The sequence below is a fragment of the Meles meles genome, chromosome 5 (assembly GCF_922984935.1).
Source record: "Meles meles chromosome 5, mMelMel3.1 paternal haplotype, whole genome shotgun sequence".
NCBI lineage: Eukaryota > Metazoa > Chordata > Mammalia > Carnivora > Mustelidae > Meles > Meles meles.
In genome coordinates, this window is record NC_060070.1 from 7,598,941 (window position 1) to 7,618,521 (window position 19,581).

At 46.2% G+C, this 19,581-nt stretch overlaps 1 protein-coding gene across 6 annotated transcripts in view; it reads right to left on the reverse strand.

Annotated features, from left to right (window-relative positions):
• Nucleotides 1-19,581, reverse strand: part of MAP3K4 (mitogen-activated protein kinase kinase kinase 4) — a 114,489-nt gene that overhangs the window by 20,772 nt on the left and 74,136 nt on the right. For 4 of the 6 annotated variants that reach the window (XM_046006863.1, XM_046006864.1, XM_046006861.1 and 1 more), the window contains exons 6-15: nt 15,243-15,400; nt 11,898-12,014; nt 10,332-10,431; nt 10,149-10,232; nt 8,079-8,345; nt 6,507-6,656; nt 4,427-4,588; nt 3,420-3,553; nt 2,724-2,802; nt 1,890-1,968 (exon numbers count right to left, since the gene is read on the reverse strand). In XM_046006863.1, the coding sequence (XP_045862819.1) occupies nt 1,890-1,968; nt 2,724-2,802; nt 3,420-3,553; nt 4,427-4,588; nt 6,507-6,656; nt 8,079-8,345; nt 10,149-10,232; nt 10,332-10,431; nt 11,898-12,014; nt 15,243-15,400 (1,330 nt within the window). The remainder of the gene's footprint in view (nt 1-1,889; nt 1,969-2,723; nt 2,803-3,419; nt 3,554-4,426; nt 4,589-6,506; nt 6,657-8,078; nt 8,346-10,148; nt 10,233-10,331; nt 10,432-11,897; nt 12,015-15,242; nt 15,401-19,581) is intronic. The other 2 variants (XM_046006862.1, XM_046006865.1) reach the window with 1 other exon arrangement.

Consider the following 19,581-nt stretch of genomic DNA (forward strand, 5'->3'; position numbering starts at 1 on the left):
CTGTTTCCCCCAAGCCACGTGGCCCCGAAGACGGGGAGCACCTCTGGCCTCCAGACAGCACGGTAGCCAGCCATCCCGCTGGCAGCTGGGGGAGAGGCACACAAGAAACGAGTGATCCCGCCGTGGCGGTGATTACCCTTCAACCATGGGAGCATGACTGCCTTTTGCTTTCCTCCGTAGTATTTTTCTACTCAGAAATTTTCTACATGTACATTCTCTACATTTCTCTACATACTCTTTCTACGCTGTAATTTTTCTTTTAAGATTTTATTTATTTATTTGAGATAGAGCAAAGGGTGGGAAGGGGGAAAGCAAGAAGCAGGCTCTCCGCTGAGCAGGGAGTCTGATGTGGGGCTCGAACCCAGGACCCCAAGATCGTGACCTGAGCTGAAGGTAGACACTTACCCGAGTGAGCCACCCAGGCACCCCTCTATGTTGCAATTTTGCTACCACGAAAATGACTAGTAAGTATATTGTAATAATATTAGTAATATTATATCATTTTATTAGTAATGATAATTAAGTATTTTAAAGTAATGTAAATGTAATGATAAATGTGATAAATGATAAATAATGATAAAATGATAAATGATACGTAATTTTAAAGTTATGATAGTTAAGTATTTTAAAAAAGTGATTTTTAGAGCACCTAAGTGGCTCAGTCAGTTAAGTGACTGCCTTCGGCTCAGGTCATGATCCCAGAATCCTGGGATCAAGTCCCACGTGGGGCTCTTAGCTCTGAGGAACCTCTGCTTCTCCCTCTGACCATCTCCCCTCTCATGCTCTCTCTCACTCCCTCTCATATAAATAAATAAAATCTTTTTTTTTAAAAAAGTGATTTTTACTGAATTACTGATTATGTATGTATTCTTAGTGAAATATTTTAGGAGAGCAGAAAATCAAAGTTTTTAGGATAATATGATTAATCAAAAGTTCCATAAGAATATAGAAATGCTATAAAATGATAACATTATATAAAATATTCAAAGAGTTTTACAAATAACTTTCATTTCATAACAGACCTTGGAGAAAAAAAGGTATAAAATGAGTAACTAAGTAAATTTTAAAGATAGTGAAACCAAGCATTAAAACCTGGTCTCTGAAATTTTCTGAAGCTAGCAAGCACCCTTGAGTATATAGTTTCTGCTCAGTAAGTTCACCATTTATGAATTATTTTATTTTGTATCATTTAAACTGCTTCAAAATCTCTATGCTTTCATTTCTGGATGTTTATTGGATATAAATAGTTTTGCTTTTACTTACTATCTCAAGAATGGGGGAAGGCACAGTCTTTTTCGGATATATTTTGTTTAAAAGTTTCAACATACTCCATAAAACTGTACACTAAACTGTCACTGAAAACTATAATGAAAGTATATCATAGCATAACTGTAACTTATATTTTTTGTTTTATTTTTTTAAGTAAAACCAATGAAAAATTTACCCTGTTAGTGGGGAAAGTCTTAGCTGCGGAGGAGAAAACAAACTCATTCTGCTGAGGTGCGGAAGGGGCGGAGCAATTACACTCACTCACCTACAGCAGGAACGGCCCTTGCTCCCTAACAGACAGCTTTCCTTCCCAGAAGAAGAGATTTTAAGGGGGTGAAGAGAAACATTGTTGGTGTGCAAAATACTAGTTATTAATTAAACTGTGTAGCTAACACCGTTGGGGGCAGTGCATATCCTCTGCTGGCATTTTCATCTTCCTGCTGGACTCAGAACTGTTCAGAGTTCCCCAAATACACACCTCATGCCTGTCACTGTCATCTTCTTCGATACTGTTAACGAACTTCCCCACACAGCGTGAAGGGCTGCACCTGTAAGGTGATGGGCCTGCCCAAAGCAGGAGGTGCTAGGTGCTAGGGGAAATGTTCTAATGGCCGTCTTACCAAGGTACAAACCTGTAACAGGACTGTGTGGCTTTCCTATCACGTGGCCAATGCACTCATTCATCAGGGCTTGAAGACTCTAGGAAAGTGGCAGAGGACAAAGGAAAGAATGTACATCCTCTCAGCGATGAAAGCAGCACAATTAAGCTTTCCATCTAGTAAAAGAAATATGCTGTGCTATCCTTAGTAAATACTTTCAAAGTTCATTTGGAAGACAATAGGTCTAAATAAAAATTAAACATAAACTGCACATAATTTAAAATAGTAATAATAATAAATGCCACTCACTTTTTATTAATAAAAGCGAGCTAGCACTCAACTTCCCATAAGGCAATAATACGCACGAGCAAGGGACTTCTCCTATAATCATTTCTACTATTCTGAGGCTAACAGGATTGAATTCACGTGTTGACCATTGTCTTTTTCAGCTGATGGAATGTACTGGAATAACGGTGATAATATTTAACATCTGGCATGCTCTCAAATGAAGCATGCCGAAGTGAAACAGCTAATCCTTGTTCTTCATTAAACTGCTAAAAAGCACCAACTAATACGTCAGCACTTTATAAAATGTGAAACTGACAAATACTTTAGAAGTGCCAGGCTTCACAGCTGTTCTCTGACTCAGGTGGTTGACCAATGTTGTTATAAAAAGAAAAGAACATGGAATATTTTACTATGTTGTTACAAGTAGTTTACCTTTCAGCATTATCATTACAGTTAGGAAAAAATATTTAAGAACAACTATACAAAAATACACAATCAGGAACAGTGATCAACTTATTTCAATAATAATGATAATAATAATTAAAAAAACTCCAGAATATTCCATACCAAGAAGTCATCTTCTGGCAAAGCTGAAATAAAGGCAGGTTCAATGGCTTGTAGAAAGTCAAAACCTTGGGTGGCCCACCTGTTACATGAGGAAGTTCAACAGTCACAAAATTAAGAAAACACTGTAGTCGTTTCAGTAGTACTGAAAAGTAATCTGGAAAATTATCATCTAAGAAAAAACACATTTTTTGCCTTTATGTAAATGCCTGGGATTGAGTAAATTTATAGCATGTGTTGAGAAAAAAAAGGACAAACAGCTTCTTAATAAAGGCACTGGTTACCGATTTGTTTCCTTTTACATTCAAAAAAGGCTTCAATTTCATGAGGGAAGGAAAAAAAAAAATAGCAATCAGAAGACCTGTCCAGGGAAAATGTGAACTCCCTTAAAAATTAACTCATTATGGAACAATTTTTTTTAAGTTATCCAAATATTATGGGGCTTTCTGTGGTAATAGTTTCATTTAAAAACAAAACAAAGCAAAATCCTATCATCTAAGACTTCAAAATGCTCCTTTTTGTGTCATCTGTTCAGAAATCTCACATAAAACATACATATGAAATGCTACCATGCCCACATCCCTCTTACTCCCGCATTTTCCAGCTTCACGGGCTGCTCCAAGATTCACACTCTCTCTCTCTCTGCAGCAGAAGTACTGACTTACTTGCAGTTCTAGGAAACATCTACTAGGTCATTACCTGGGTCTTGTACCTCGACCACTCTCACATTTAGTGAGGACATAGTTCATCCATTTCCGGGCAAAGCTTATATATTTGTCTCCTATCTTCTGTCTAAACTCTCCAGACATCAAACGAACAACTTCTTTATGATACTGTAAGAAGATTTTGTATATATCAAAAGAAGTAATGACTACACAAATACAAATATCTAAACACTACAATGCCACATGTTTAATAAAACGTCATTTTTCTAAAAACAAAAAGCAAAAACCAATTAAAACTCAAATATTTTCAAGAGTATGAAAAGTTCAACAATTGATGAGTTGGGTATAACAGCCAGTGCTCTTCACTGAACGCTTTGTCAAAAACAAATGAGGCGCTGTATGTTGGCTAATTGGACATCATAATAATTTTTTAAAAAGAGTATAAAGAGTTATAGATATTATGTCTTAAAATGCAGTTTCACCAATGTCTGACCCGTAAGTTTAAATTACGAATGTACTTTCATGATATTAAACATCTCTTCAAGAAGGTTTTTTTGGGGGGGGGGATTTATCATTTTTTAATTCTCACTTTTTGTTTCTTTGTTTGTTTGTTTATTTACAGCATAACAGTGTTCATTGTTTTGGCATCACACCCAGTGCTCCATGCAGTACGTGCCCTCCCTATTACCCCCCACCTGGTTCCTCAACCTCCCACTCCCCCGCCCCTTCAAAACCCTCTGGTTGTTTTTCAGAGTCCATAGTCTCTCATGGTTCATCTCCCCTTCCAGTTTCCCTCAAGAAGGTTTTTAAAATGTCAGTAGAGAGCTTACACACGATAGCACAAAATAAAACCTGGGAAACTGCTGGCAACGTAAAAGAAAACCAACATTTGCGAGACTCAGCAACGGACAAGATGACATCCCTGAGAAGCTGGGATGACGACCCGTAATCTGATTTGCTGCACAAGATTCCTCACGCTTTCAGTAAGTTACAGAGCAACTGTGAAATTACACTGTGCTTCTCCTCTTATTTTGTACCTACCTCGAACCCAAAGTTGTAGCCCTGAATCATCGCTTCCCGGTAGTACTGCTGCAACGTGACGGACTCAGACTCATCGACTTCGGCGTCGAATTCTGAAGTGAACATGTGGTCCACGCGGTCAATGGCATCGCTTATTCTGTTGCAAAGCTCTAGTGCATCATTCTAAAGAGTCCCAAACCATAATTAATCCAAACAAAGCAAATCACCTGGTACTTAATTGTATTTTAGAGGAAGATTTCTTTCATCATCACAGACATTAACCACCATGATATATTTTGACCATGTTTATTCTGGTCATTCAAAAACAAAGGAAATTTATTTTTTATTTATTTCATTTTTATTTGTATTAGGTATTCTTTAACGCCTTATGAAATAAAAGAGGAAAAACATCCATTTGAAATGACAATGCCTCATTGTGGTCTTTGAATAGATGCTTTCATCTTTAATATTTTGCATGTCAACCACCAGCTGCTTTTTCCACTGGGTAGTAGCTGAAGTATGATTTCAACTGAGCAGGATTTTAATCCAACAGGAACGCTGTATCGTCCTTCATGTCTCCCTGCCACTCCCTAGTTCAGGGGTTCTCAGTTGGGGTCTCAGTTGGGGTCAATTTTACGCAAGGGGACATGGGCAATCCTATTTGGGTTGTCAAAACTTGGGGAGATGGGGTGAGAAATCTACTGGCAACTAGCGTGTAGAGATCAGAGATGCTGCTAAACATCCTACGAAATAGGGCAACTCCCCAAATCAAAGAATTGTTGACCCAAAACGTCAATATTGCAGAGGTTGGAAAACCCTGTCCTAGTTCAGGCTGTGCTGTCCCCCTAAGCGGGACTATAATCACTTCAAACTGGACCCCCTTCCACTCACCCTTAAACACACACATATGGACACATGGTCTCCACTGGGCAATCCCCCTACAGGCTTTTCCAAAACATTCATCCTAAACATTCAAATACTCTGAGGCTTAGAAAAAATAAAATCCCAAAGCTCTCAATAGCCTGATTTTTGCCCACCTGATTTTACCAGCCTTCTCTCCCATGACTTTCCACCGTACACAAAAGAGCTAGTCAAATCTACTACTGGATAGTCAGCGAACACCCAGTACCCTGACCCAGAGACACCGATGCCCAAGTGTTCCTTCCCAGTTCTTATCTTCTGAAATCCTCCAAAGTGAAATGCCTCCACGGCGGCAACTCCCAGATGCGACCACGAGGATCTATTGTCTCCCCGTTCAGTACTTCAGGGTGCTAGTTCAGGCCACACTGAATTCACCAAATTCCTTATGCTCAAGAATAATCAGTATCTTAGAGAATTCTGCACTCTCCAGAGTCCATGGACTTAAACTAAAAGAAAAAACAAAGTCCCCTGCACTGGCATTCAAGTGGGATGGCATTCGATGAGAGAACGTGTTTCTAGGTAAATGAGACAAGTCAGCCTGACAGAAGAAACAATCGCTTATGAAACTACTTATGCTTTCAAGAAGTGCTTCTTCTTCACGAAGTCAAGCCCTATCATGACGAAGTTGGCATAACTGATGGACTGTGGTAAGCGTGATTCAGACCAAGACCGATGAACAGAAAACAAGGCAGACACGGCAAAAACAGGAAATAATGGAAAAGCAGGTGAGGCTTTAGCTTGCCTTGAACTCTGAATGCCTAGTGCCTGTCTACAAGCATCTTACTCTACTACATTTAATTTGGCTGCATTACCAGTTAAATAAAAGAAATAAATCTTCTCTTAGGTCACACTCCTGATTGCTAAAGAAGAAAGAAACCTGCATTAGGAGTAAAGAGACCGAAATTCCAGTATCAGCTTGGCTACTAACCAACCATGTGGCCATTCAGAAGTCACATATCTCGTCAAAATTCTATCCCTTCCAACATTCTACAGTCCCAAGAGAGATCCGGGAGGTTTTAGTGAAGACACGGACAATGCGTACCGGGAAGAGGGAGAACGGTTAACGACCACGTAAGACTTCAGGTCCCTCGGGTAGGAGGACACTGTCACACTCGGAAGCCGCCCCAGCGCCACCTCCACACACGAATCAAGGAGCTCAGGCGGAGTCGTGGTGACGTACCTTCAGCTGCTGCAAAGCTCTGGCAATGACCGGCTGACTGGATGTCTGCTCCTGGCGGAGAGTCATGAGTCCCTCGATGGACTGCTGGAAAGTTTTTCTCTGGCTGGTGAGTTGGGCAGACTGCATGACCACTAGTAAAAGATGATCCACCTGGGAGGAGAATCGAGCACGGGGCTTAAAAACAGCCCCACTCACCGTTTCCCTCTCTAGGTCAATCCCTAGTCCGAAAACAACGCCAACCTCGTCAGGGCGGCCAGGCCAGGAGCCCCGGGGTCAGAAAAGGGTTTGCAAGCACAGCTACTCCCTGCCGTGGGAGCCATGCGCTGCGGCGGGCCCTGCCGTCTGAGGTCTCCCCACGACGCGGGAGAATCCCGTGGAACCGTGCAGGCATGGCGTCTCTCAAACATCCTAGAACTGCGAGTAACTCAGACTCCTGCAGCAGTGTGCGTGTGTGCATGTGTTCGTGTATGTGTGTGCTGGAGCGGCCCGTGAAGCTGGAAGATGCAGGACTAAGAGAGGGTGAGATGAGGCGCCTTCCATGAGACAGACAAAATCGACACTTTGTTATCGTTTTCTCCTGAGTGAGTCACCGCAGTATCCTGCATCGAAGTGTGGGTGATGTGATCGTACTATACGTGCGTACGATCTACGTACGAGTCATACGTAGTATATATACGTACGAGGTACGTACTATAATGATCATCTCAGAGTACCAAAACACACGTGTGCACACGGTGCACACACACACGGAGCTGGAGGAGGGAAAGTGAGGCTGGAAGCAGGGACTGGGTCAGGGCCGCGATGACAAAGTCCGACCATGGCAGTGGCTCTGGCTGCAGGGAAGTGTCATTGACAGGAAACGCTTCGGGTGTGTTAGGGCTGGTGACGAACGGGCAGGGCAAAAAGACGAGTCTGTATTAACTGTCACATTCTGGTTTCAACAACTGAGTGGCCGGAGCACCACTTGGTGACACACGGAGCACAAGCGGGGAGATGGTGTGACGTCGAGAGGACAGTAAGCCAGTGAGCTCAACGCTGGTCAGGCCCGTCCGAGGCGCACGTGAGCACTCAGCACCGCTGTCCCGAGGGGAACACAGACAACATGAGAGCCTTCCCATGGGTTTTAGTCAGTGAGTTCTACCAATCACCATGGGATCCCTGTTGGCTGGGCAGGTAATAGCCTTTGCTACAAGAATTTAACGAATAACAAGTAAACCAGAGTATGTGACGAAGCGGAATTTCTGAACTGCCAATTAAATGACGGAGAGAATTCCTTTCAGAGCATGAGCATACAGATCACGGCTGAACTAAGTAAAGATATAAATACTTCCAATAATCCAATACAATTTAACATACAGAGTTTGAAGGAATGTTTTAGTACAAGTTGTGATACAAAATCTTTAAAACATTGAGGCGTATTTTGGGGAAGTCTACACTTGAGACGACTATGGCAGTTAAACCAATCCCTCAGGAGCTGCTAACAACTTATCTTCCCTAAAATTTTTTCAGAAAGTAACACTGCTTCAGGGTTGGGGTGGGAGTAGCGGACGCGGGCCTGGGAGGGATACACACCTGCATGCTTCTCAGGGTATCGACAGTCTCCCCCTGAGGCACGATTTTGACCGGCTGCGCTTCCCACGTGGCCCAGCTGTCTTCCGGATCCAGAGCGCGATCACTGTGCTTGGTGAGCAGGAGATGGGCATCAATCAGGACGTCATCGGACTCCTTGGAGCAATCCTTTCCCGCGGCCGCATTGAGGAATTGCAAAATAATGCTCTTCTCTGTGGCAAGATTGCCTGGAACAAACACCTGCAAGTTTTCTAAGCCAGGAATCTGTACCTGCAGAAGAAAGGACCCCACGTCTTAGACTAGGGAATGTCACATGTTATGAAAATGTTATTTGAAATACACAGAACGAGACAAAAACAAGCAGGTGCGGGGAGGCCAGCACTGAGGACACTGCAGGGAGCCCCAGTCTGCTGCGACTGGAGGAGGACGGGGGCAGGCGGGGGTGGAGCGCTGGAGTGCTGTGCTGGAGGCCTGGGAAGGCTCCTCCCCTCCCTGAGCATCCTCCAACTGCTTTATTGTCAAGAAGCAAGAAAACACTCGACGGGAGGAACGCCAGCCTAAGACCACCTGTCAGTGCTACTTTGTGAGGCTTACAAAAGGTCACCAGACTAAGCAAAAGGCAAAAAAGGTTAGTACGGAGTCACTAATCATTCTTGGTGGGGACATCCTAAGAAGCCTTTTAAAGATCACTTTAATAAGGAGCACATACATGACACTGTGGTGCCCATCGCAGTAACTGCAGGGAGGGTGACACTGTGGGCCTGGGGTCAAACTTCCAGGAACAACATCTCACCCAGAATCTCAGGACTAAGTCTCAAACAAATGGGAGCAAAGATGAGGACTCGGAAAGGGGCTCTAGGGATGAGTGGGACACCGATGGCTGAAGTCCCTGTAAAAACTCTGAAGTGTTTCAGAAAATGTGAGGGTAAAAAAAAACAATGACTTAAAAATAAATTATTAAGGGCGCCAGGGTGGCTCAGTCAGTTAAGCATCTGCCTTCGGCTCAGGTCTGGGATCGAGCCCCGTATCGGGCTCCCTGCTCAGTGGAGAGTCTGCTTCCCCCACCTCTGTCCCTCCCCTCCAGGTACACAGACCCACATGTGCATGCTCTCTCCCTCTCTCTCAAATAAATGAATAAAATCTTTTAAAAAATCAATTATTTGGGGGCACCTGGGTGGCTCAGTGGGTTAAGCCTCTGCCTCCAGCTCAGGTCATAATCTCGTGGTCCTGGGATTAAGTCCCACATCCGGCTCTCTGCTCAGCAGGCAACCTGCTTCCCCCCTCTCTCTGCCTGCCTCTCTGCCTGCTTATGACTTCTCTGTCAAATAAATAAATAAATAATCTTTAAAAAAAAAATCAATTATTTTATTATTTTGCATTACTATTTTAGATACACTATTTTAAATATATGTGTAACAATTTTTTTTAAGGATTTTATTTAGGGGCACCTGGGTGGCTCAGTGGGTTAAAGCCTCTGCCTTTGGCTCAGGTCATAATCTCGTGGTCCTGGGATCAAGTCCCGCATCGGGCTCTCTGCTCAGCGGGGAGCCTGCTTCCTCCTCTCTCTCTCTCTGCCTGCCTCTCTGCCTACTTGTGATCTCTGTCTGTCAAATAAATAAAATCTTTAAAAAAAAAAAGATTATATTTATTTGACAGAGAGAAAGACAGAGCGAGAGAGAGAACACAAGCATGGCGAGTGGGAGAGGAAGAAGCAGGCATCCCATAGAGGAGGAAGCCCAACACTGGCTTGATCCCAGGACCCTGGGATTGTGATCTGAGCAGAAGGCAGACACTTAATGACTGAGCCACCCAGGCGTCCCAACTAATTTTAATATAGTACAAAAAAACATTTGGTTATTTTATCTGCAGTCTAACAGTAAGTTAGTAAATATGAAAACCTTTGTTTTTCTGACTATTTCATTGAAAAATTATGAGAAAGTCTTATTACTGAGATCAATATATAGCCAGCAAAGTCTAAAATATTTACTACACAGACCATGAAGAGAAGGTTTTCCTGTTTTAGAAAAAATAGGAAAGGCAAAATATTCCAATTATACCATCTTTAATATTTACCTTAACATACTGTTTTGATTTCAGAACGTCCAGAAGGTCTCTAACTGGGGCTGAAAATATGAACTCTGCTGCTATTTCCAGGTCCTAGGATCACAGTTACAAAGAAACTTCTTTAGGGTTAGCTTGTTAAAAAAATAAGGTAAAAGAACAATTTTAAAAAATCAACTGGGAGAGTTAACTCACCTTTCTCAACATTTTAGCAAATCCAAGTGCCTTGGAGGCTCTTTCTCTAGCTTCGTGGAAGAGCTCCTTCAGTGCTCGACTAATCTCTATAACCGATCTCCTGCCAAGTTGATTAAAATCCAGTTAGAGTACATTAGAGTACATTAGGAAAGACACAGCAATAAAGATGAAGCAAATTCTAAATCACACTAATAAAGAGTAAAGATCTGGATAAATGGGAGCAAGCAATTACTGAGAATGTACTTGAAACATTCAGAAGCTTGCTCTCTTGTGGTTTTCTAGAAAGTACTTGTATTCTTCAAATAAATAAGGGCACACACAATAACCTTCAAGTAACAGTAAGCTTAATTTTCTAAAGATTTCCTTATAATAATTTCTTGGAGTTTGGGAAAAAGTTCTTACACTGACTCCCAGCTCAGGATCTTACTAAAAAGGAATATATACATGCAGTGGCGGGCTGGTGAATTTAACCACCGGCTTCCCTCAAAGAACTTGTCTTACATGGTGTTCGGGGACTTCTGCGGTGTAAATACTCCCATCGTTGCTGTCTGCAGGCCACCAGTGTGGCAGCACTGAGTGGCGACTGGAGAAGACATGAGAGTGATCACACCCCGGCTCGCTGGGGCCGGGAAGAGCCAGCCCCGTCAACCACTGCACATCGCTCGGAAGCAACCAGAGCACCGTCAGAGCCATTCTCTACTTGGCCATCTCTGATCTCCAATTTTCCCTGCTTATTCAGAATTCACCGCGTTGGCTCTCAAAACTGCAGGACCTTCTAGAAACTGACTCATTCTGATCCTCGGCTCTTCAGCACTGTCCCAGGTTAAGAATCTGTGTGGACACTTCTTGCTTTAACCCTAGCAGGATGACATCTCAGGTGTTCTGAAACCCGAAACGTGTTTCTCATCAAATTTTGGATGACGAGAGCAAACATTTCAGCTCTAGAGAAGTCAGCTCCCCCGAGCATTTCCTAAGGTTGAATCATACAATACAGCTAGTAATTGGTCTACGGAAGAGCCGTATGGCTGACAACGCCACAGAAACAGCAACTGAACCGGATCCAACCTGAGTACTATCCCGTGACAGTGGAGGCAACGCAACAGATATGTAAGGCACGGTTTCACAGACTCAAGCTTAAGGTTCGACAGAAGGAAGAAGCCATGCATAAAAACAGAAATGTGCCAAGTGCCAATTAAACGTATTAGTGGACTGCTACAAAGGTGGGGGGAGACAGAAACATAATTATCGAATTAGAGACATTCTAGGACACAGGGATGAATTCGCTCTACTCATTTTTAGTCAACTTACACTGTCTCTCCCTTTCTCTAAAGTCACTATTTTCATTAGGCTAATTAAATTCTAAGTTCATCTTCCAAGAAAATTTCATGGAAAATCCTAAGCAAGCCCATGAAAAGATAAAACAGCAATAAATAGGAATCTTTAGGTCTCCTATGGAAATGCCTAAGGTCCAACACGGCTGGGTTTGAACGGGGCCCATTCTAAACTCATGGCCACAAGCAGAACTCCATGAAGTAAGGGATGGGAAGGGCAGGAGCGGGGCTGCACCTGATTTCGTCAGAGGCATTGCTGTCATCAGCGCTGGTCCAGAACTCCGCGCAGCTCTCCTGCAAGCCGACCTCTAAAAAACTTCCTGTCGACTTGAGCAGCATCCCCGCGATGTCACTAGGAAACAAGGACATGAAAGTAAACCAGGGAAGGAAAACTGTCCTCACTCATTCTAATTCTTGAAAAAGACACTGAAAGGATCACCTACTGTTTAAATAGTTTGAAAATCAACAACAGTAAGAATTTTCCTCTACATTAAATCATGATGCATGTGAAAAAGAGGAACTCTCCCAATTATGGGCAAGTATCTATATTTGTTCTATTTCTATGGTTTTACCATAAACCTTAAAACCTTAAATTCTATTCAGAGCAGCTATATAATTATTATACAAGTGTAATTCTCATCTTAAACGTCCAAAATGGTATAAAATAGTCTCAAATACATATCTAAGGCAAGCTGTTTTTAAAAGCTTAATAAACTAAATGATAGCGCAAGAAAACAAAGTGAATTTCTTAAATGCACCTGTTTTTACAAATTTCCCTCACAATTAGCTTTCCATCATCCATCAACATGAAATGTTCCCTACAGTCGATGCTTCTTGCCAAGTACACAATCTAAATGCTAGGGTTAAAATGTGAGCCTGAGTGTATAAAACAAAACTAAATCCGTATAGTAAAGATTCACAGCGGCTTCCCGACCTCTTCACTCAAGGAAAGGAACTCCTAGCTAGTAAAAGACACTGAAACAGGGTCAGAGGACTCATCAGAGGAGACCGAACCCAGGCGCAGGCCTGGCTGCACCGGGCCCGCAGGCAATGCAGAGCGGAAGCCGGCCAACAGCAGAGGGAAGAGGAGCTCGGTGAGGAAGGGAATGGAGGAGGGGAAGGAAAGTCCAGGAAGAAGAATGAATATGAGCAAAAGGCATGAAGCTGTGTTAATAAGCAAGAGACCTGCTGTAAAAAGCACCTGCACAGTGTGAAAGGAGCAGAGAGGTGGTGGAGTACGACCGAGAAAGCCCACGGGGCCGCACCGGGAAGGCCTCGTGTGTCATGCTAACTCAGCCTTGCTTTGGTGGGCAAAGAGGCCGGGCTTTAAAAGTGACCCAGTGGGAGAGTGACCCGATTACAAGCCCACTGTCAAGAAGGACAGTATACAAGGATATCCATGACGGCTTTACCGTCATAACTGACGCATCGGTTATGTACTAAGCAGCAGGGAGCAGAACAGATAAAAATCCCTCAGTGAATAGAGGATAAAACGAGACATAAAAAAGAAAAAGATATAGTTCAGATACTGCTAAGTGCTACGGAGAGAAATAAACCAGGGCAGGGAACTCAGAAGTGCTCGTGAGAAGGAACTGCCATGTTAAATATGGGGAAGATGACATTAAGACAAAGACCCAACGCGAGTACAAAATGGGTCACGAAAGGAGTTGGGGGAAGAGAGTCCACGCGGGGGGGAGCACCAAGTGCAAAGGACCCGAGGCAGGAGCATGCCCCGCCCGGGAACACGATCCAGAAGCCACGGCGGCTGTGCGGCAACCCAGGAGAGCCAGGGAGGGCAGGACGACAGCGGTCCAGAGACACGGCGGACTGTGCCCCGCCGGAGGGGCCGCGTTCAGGCACCCCCACGCTGAGGAAGCAGGGACGCCAGGGAGTCTTTGGAAGAAAGGGGAAAATGGTCTGAGGTGCGTGTGAGCGAGACGCCTGGCTGTGGTGTTGAGAACGGACCAAAGGGACGAGGAGCTGAGCGGAGAGGCTCCTGGAGCGCGCCTGCGGTCACGTGAGAAGGAACAGCCTGGCAAGAGCGGAAACGGGAAGTGGTGCGGAGGGGTCAGATTCTGGATCTTTCCTGAAGGATCAGTTGTAGCATGTGAGACAAAGAGAGCAGTCAGGGATGGCTGGGAGACTGATGGAGCCTGGGCGAAACAGCACGTGAAGGAGATGGGCGCCGGGGTGACTCCACAGGCCCTCGCTCGGCCCGTGCCGGGGACCAGACCCTCACTGGGGCCTGGAAAGCTTGTGAGCTGCTCGGAGCAAGGCTGGTGCAGGCCAAGGCCAGAGCCCCCACTGCACAGACCTGAAGGAGAAGCAACAGAAAGAAACAAGGAGACCGACAGGAGGAAATGGGGACGCAGTGAAATCCCATCACTCGAATCTGTAGCACAAATAAACAGTGACCTTTCAAACAGTCTCTTCTGCAGGCGGCCCAGCCTGGGGCCAGAAAGTGCACACAGAAGAAACAGCAGGCCGAGCCGAGCCAAACGACAGGAGACCAGGAGACGACAGGAGACGGAGAGAAGGCGAGATGCTGCAATGGGCAGGGAAGGCACTTCCTCAGAAGACTGACTCTGGGAAGCCACCTGGACGGGAAAGGCAGATGCCCGGGGAGTCAGGGCCTGAGGGGCTGGAGAGCTCCGGAAAAGAGAAAGCTCGCGGCTCCCTAGAAATACAGGCAGAGAGGACGTGAGGAGGATGTGAACAGAACAGACAGGGAGGGCAGAAGGGGGAGCCGAGGTCCTGAGCAGGGCACAGAGATGGCGGAGTCGAGGACACGGCGCCTCTGCAGCGGGAAGAGAGCCGGGCGAGCCAAGGATACACAGAGGATACCCAGCAGGGAGGGGAAACTAGTCCAGGCGGGGTGCCAGGGACGCACAGAAAGGAGACAGCAGCACTACAGCGGCGGACGAGGCGGCACGCACCGACAACGGCCGAGCCTAGAGCCAAGGGGTCCGGCGGCGGGGAGGGCCCCTGGCAAGGGCCACTGAGGTGCACCCCACCATCAGCTGTCCACTCCTGGACAAGAAACGTTCCATTTCCAAATACACGCCTGCAACCACACCCCATCCCTCAGGGTTTTCCTCTGTTTACATGTCTAACCTGTGCCTCATAAGGAGATTCTGTGTTTACTAGAACATTCTAGACAGTCTCAGGAAATGCATACCTTGGGTTCCCTGTGTCCCCACCGAGACTGATGCACACAGGTCTACAGTCCTGTGCTACTCTTCAGAGGCCTAAGAGGGTTTACACTAAGGCAGGGTTCCTCAACTTCAAAACTGACATTTTGGGTGGAATATGCTTGGTTTGGGGGGCTCCCCCGTGCACTGCACGATGTTTAGCCTGTCCACGGGCTCTAATCAGTCCGACCTCCCATCACCACAGTCAAAACTGTTTCCAGACGTTGCCAAATGTCCCCATGGGGCAACCCGCTCCAGCTAAGCATCCCCACTCGAAGGACCCCAAAACCCAGGGAAGAGGCGCACACACACACAGGACTGGCTGTCACGTGCACGTAACCGAACAGGCAAACAGCCAGCAGGTGCACGCAGGAGCACAAGGTTCCTACCAGAAAAGCTTTCCAGCCTGTGCTTCTCCTCCCCGGATGTAATGGGTTATTTCTTTGGTGAAATTCCATTCTTCTTCTAACAGGTTTTTTAGACTATGGGATGCTTGAGGTAACTGCTGCAGCATTTGGATCCAACTTCTCATGTAATCAAAATACACCTTAAAATACAAAAACATAAAGCAGATTCTTGAGAATGGAACTCAGCAGCTCCGACTGTCACCTCTGTTAACCGGGAAGCTACAGATCGGAAGAGCCGGGTGAGGAGGTCGGCGAGCACGGAGCACGGAGAGAAGCGAGGCTCTTATCGCAGAACTGCCGTCTAAACAGGGATGTCTCTTACACTGCACAGCGCCACTCCCCGGCAACTCCGCACATTATTTCCAATCTCTACAGATCACCAACAAAATAAAATGTTCACAATCTACACAGAAGTGAAAAAAAAAAAAAAAGAATCAAAGTAATAGCACCCAAAAACATTCGTTATTAATATATTGTGAACATTATTCCTTTAAGAGGTTGGGAGTGTTCCTTGTTTAACTCCTTATTTAAACGTTAGACAGTATCTTCTGTGTTGAGAGGGAATGAACACACTTTTCCCCACCATCCCTTCCAGACACCCAGACTTCTACGACAGTGTTTTTTCAAGATTTATGACATATAAATTATGATTTCTAATCAAAATACTCAGTTCCTAACAGCCTCCCCGTTCCTAACTCCTTATTTTGATGTATCCACTGCGTACTGGGGTTTCTCTCCGTCAGCTTTTCTCAAGGCAGGGTCACGGCTGCTAGATTACAAACCCTTGCTGCCACTGGACTCTTCTACCGGAAGGACAACTCGCTGAGCATGCAGTACCTTAGCCACACACTCCCCGCCCCGGACGCTGAAGGTATCAATCTTCCACACCTTCGAACGCTGCGTGTTGTTCAAACGACGAGCCCTGACGCCGGCTTCATCTCCTGCTGCCCCCGCTGCCCTCCCACCCGGAGCCGCCTTGCTTCTCCTCTGCCCGGAGGCTCCCAGGGCTCTGTATTTAGTCTCAGACCGCAGTTATCTCACCAGGCTACCTCTCAGAGTTCGCTGGAATGAATGCTTTCTGAAATCCAGTACTAGTTTTCAGTGGGCAAATTTCAGGTCTTTAAGAAAACAGTCTTCTGTTGGTCTTCTGGGCCTCCAGCAGCCAGACTGTGCGGTGGGAATCCACAGTCCGCGGTCCCTTATGAACACTTTGGAACGCCAGAGTCTGCACACAGGGAACCTACAATTTATGGGTCTACCACCATCTTCACCGAATAAAATAAATCTCTTAAAAATGAGACCAGGACCCTCCTCTGGCTTCTCGCCAGTGCTGCTTCCTCTCCCTGGCCTCCCTGAAATCTGGCTGTCTCCTGAGGATGGCCCTTGTCTCGTATGGCCCTGCCACGGGGCGCCCGTATGACGGGGCTGCGAGCAGCTGGCATCCTCCTGTGCACCACGGCGCCTTTCGAACCACTGCTCTTATGGTCTCATTTAAAACCAAAACAAAAGAAATACCCGTCCCTCGAAGATTTACGTCACCAGATACACCACTGAACCCATCCTGCATACTGTCACCTACTGACTCCCAGCAGCCCGTCGTCCCTCGTCACACTCCGACATCTCACATCGTCTTCTCTGCGCCCCAGGCTCAGCCGCCACACTGTGCGTCACCCCAGACCTGTCACTACAGAATCACCTCTAGGCCTCAAATCATCAATCCTAACGGGCCGACTCCAAAACCTCCTCTCCTCCTCCCGGGTTTCTGTCCAACTATCCCCTCTGCGACTGTTCTTAGTTAAGCCTTACCTGAACTCCAGGCCGCAGGTTTCTCTTCTCTCTCCAGGTCACTACCCCGGGCTCCACCCGCTTCCTCCTTATCAGCTTAGAAGCCACACGGTCCCCCTTCCCACGCGGCCACCTCGCCCATTCTTTTCAGCTCACCTGCCTGCCAAACCCCCAAAGCACGATGAGCCTGAGGAGCCCATGCCCCACGCCCACACTCAGGAAGCTGAGGACACGCGTGTCACGAACCACTGCTCTACCCGTCACAATCCCAACCACACGGTGTACGTTTCTGGTGATACTTATGTCCCCTCGTCCATTCTCCTCCTTCCTACAAGCACAGTTTGAAACTCCACCATTCTTCTCAGAGTCCGTGCCCACCCTCACCCATCCTGTCCCCCCGAGCGAAGGAGAAAAGGCGTGAGACAGAAACCTCTCATGTGCTCAACACCAAAAACGCACACCCACGTGTGACATGCCGTCCCCCCCTTCCTAGCAGTGGCCAAGCGAAGCTTTCCGGATCTCGACACTTATGTCTGGAGACCCACCTCCTCCCGGCGTGGGAGGAACCTCTCACTAGAGACTTCCCTCTTCTCTGATATGCACATAATCCCGTTCATTTCTGTCCCAAAGGCTTTCACGTGGTCTCTGGAAACGTCAATTTAAAAAGTCTCCCTGGACCCGCAGCCTTCACTACGCACCGCACTGCAAGAGCCAGGCCTCCGCGGGAACCCGGTCCCCGCCCTCCCTCCTGCGTCCTCCACGACCGCAGCATTGTCTGCATCCTGTTGATCAGCGTCACATTTTCATTCCTCTTCGGTTCTTGTTATGTGGCTTCCTTCGATCGCTCGCACGTTCTTACGTCCCTATCGCGTTTATTGTGCCCAGAGAAATGAGCTAAGACAGCGGACAGCTCCAATATGGTTTGTCGCCTCGAGCGAACGCTCAGGTACTTCCCCAGACCGGCACACAGTCAGGGTGATGATGTCACACAAAGTAAATCCCCCAAAGTCACAGAGATTCTGCACCTCAGCTTCCCCCCGCCCCCAGGAAGCTCACACTCCTCCTCTGCCGGCAGGATGTGCGCTAGCGGCTCGGGGAGTGTCTCCACTTCTGCTCCCCCCTCTTGCAGATCTGCCCCTGACAAGTCCTCCATGGGGACTCCTCCTGCTTCTCTCCTGACCATTCACACCCCGGACATCCCAGCTCGAATGAATCCCTGGCTGGGCGAGGAGGTATTTAGAGCTTGGGCCCACCCACATTTTAGCCCAAATTTCAAGGCAAATAATTACAAGAGTTTTCTGGAGGTAAGGAGAGGAGAGCAGTGGAGTCAATTTCCCCCTTTACTAAACATGGAATTTCATTCTTTACTCTTCATTCTTTTTGCTGTTTTTTGGCAAGGTTCCAGAGAAGGGTGCTGTGGTACACATAATGTGACTGACCATGCAAAGGCCATTCTCTCCCTCCTTCCTAACAAAAACACCGATTTGGTTTGGGCTCCCCCAGTTTTCAAAATGTGCACCTGCCATTAGCCACTGAGCATACTTGGAGACACAATTTTAAAATCACTGGTAATTTCTAGCTCTTCACCTGTGAAATTACGGAGATTAAACTAAGGTAGATCTTGCCCCACAGGGCTCATTGGCAGCAAAACCAAGACTAAATCCTAAGCACTTGTAGCTCTAAGGAGTGACTTCCTTCCCTACACTTCGGATGGCCCACAGGTTCACCGCGGACACTGAAGCTGAATGACCCGGAGGGCACAGTTCCCCTGCCCCGGTGACTGCATGCAAAAGGGTGCTGTGCCTGCCTTTGTAAAACCATCAAAGACAGTTCAGAAAGCAAAGCATTTTCTGGCTTTTTTTTTAGAAACTTATTTTTATTTTATTTATTTGACAGACAGAGATCACAAGTAGTCAGAGAGGCAGGCAGGGAGAGAGAGGAGGAAGCAGGCTCCCCGCTGAGCAGAGAGCCCGATGTGGGGCTCGATCCCAGGACCCTGGGATCATGACCTGAGCCAAAGGCAGAGGCTTTAACCCACTGAGCCACCCAGGCGCCCCATTTTCTGGCTTTTTAAACTCCTACTTTAACCATCCACTGAGAGAGAGAGAAAAAATAATTTGCTTTTGTTTTTTACCATGACTTTTCAATGACAAAGACTTTTCTGACCTAAGAAATAAATAGTATTTCAAAATGTAGCCACATTTTACATACTCTGGTCTTTTATGGACACTCCCTCAAACAGGAAATAATTTCACACTCAAAATTATTTCTTGTGATATACCAGATATTGTAAGTCCCTTTCATACCCTCGTTCTTCTTTCTATCCTTCCACGACAGAGGCTGGAAAACTAAGTATCTGCATCCCTTGCCTCCACGAAAGTCCAGAGGCAGGCAACAGGTTTGGCCAACACGACACAGGGGAACTCTGTCCGCAGTGGCTCCCAAGAGAGCTTCATTGCTCTGGACTGAGCTGGCGAGGACACTTTCTCCCTTTTGCTCTTTTCCTTCCCTCTAGCCTCGAAGTGGGGGTGCTATC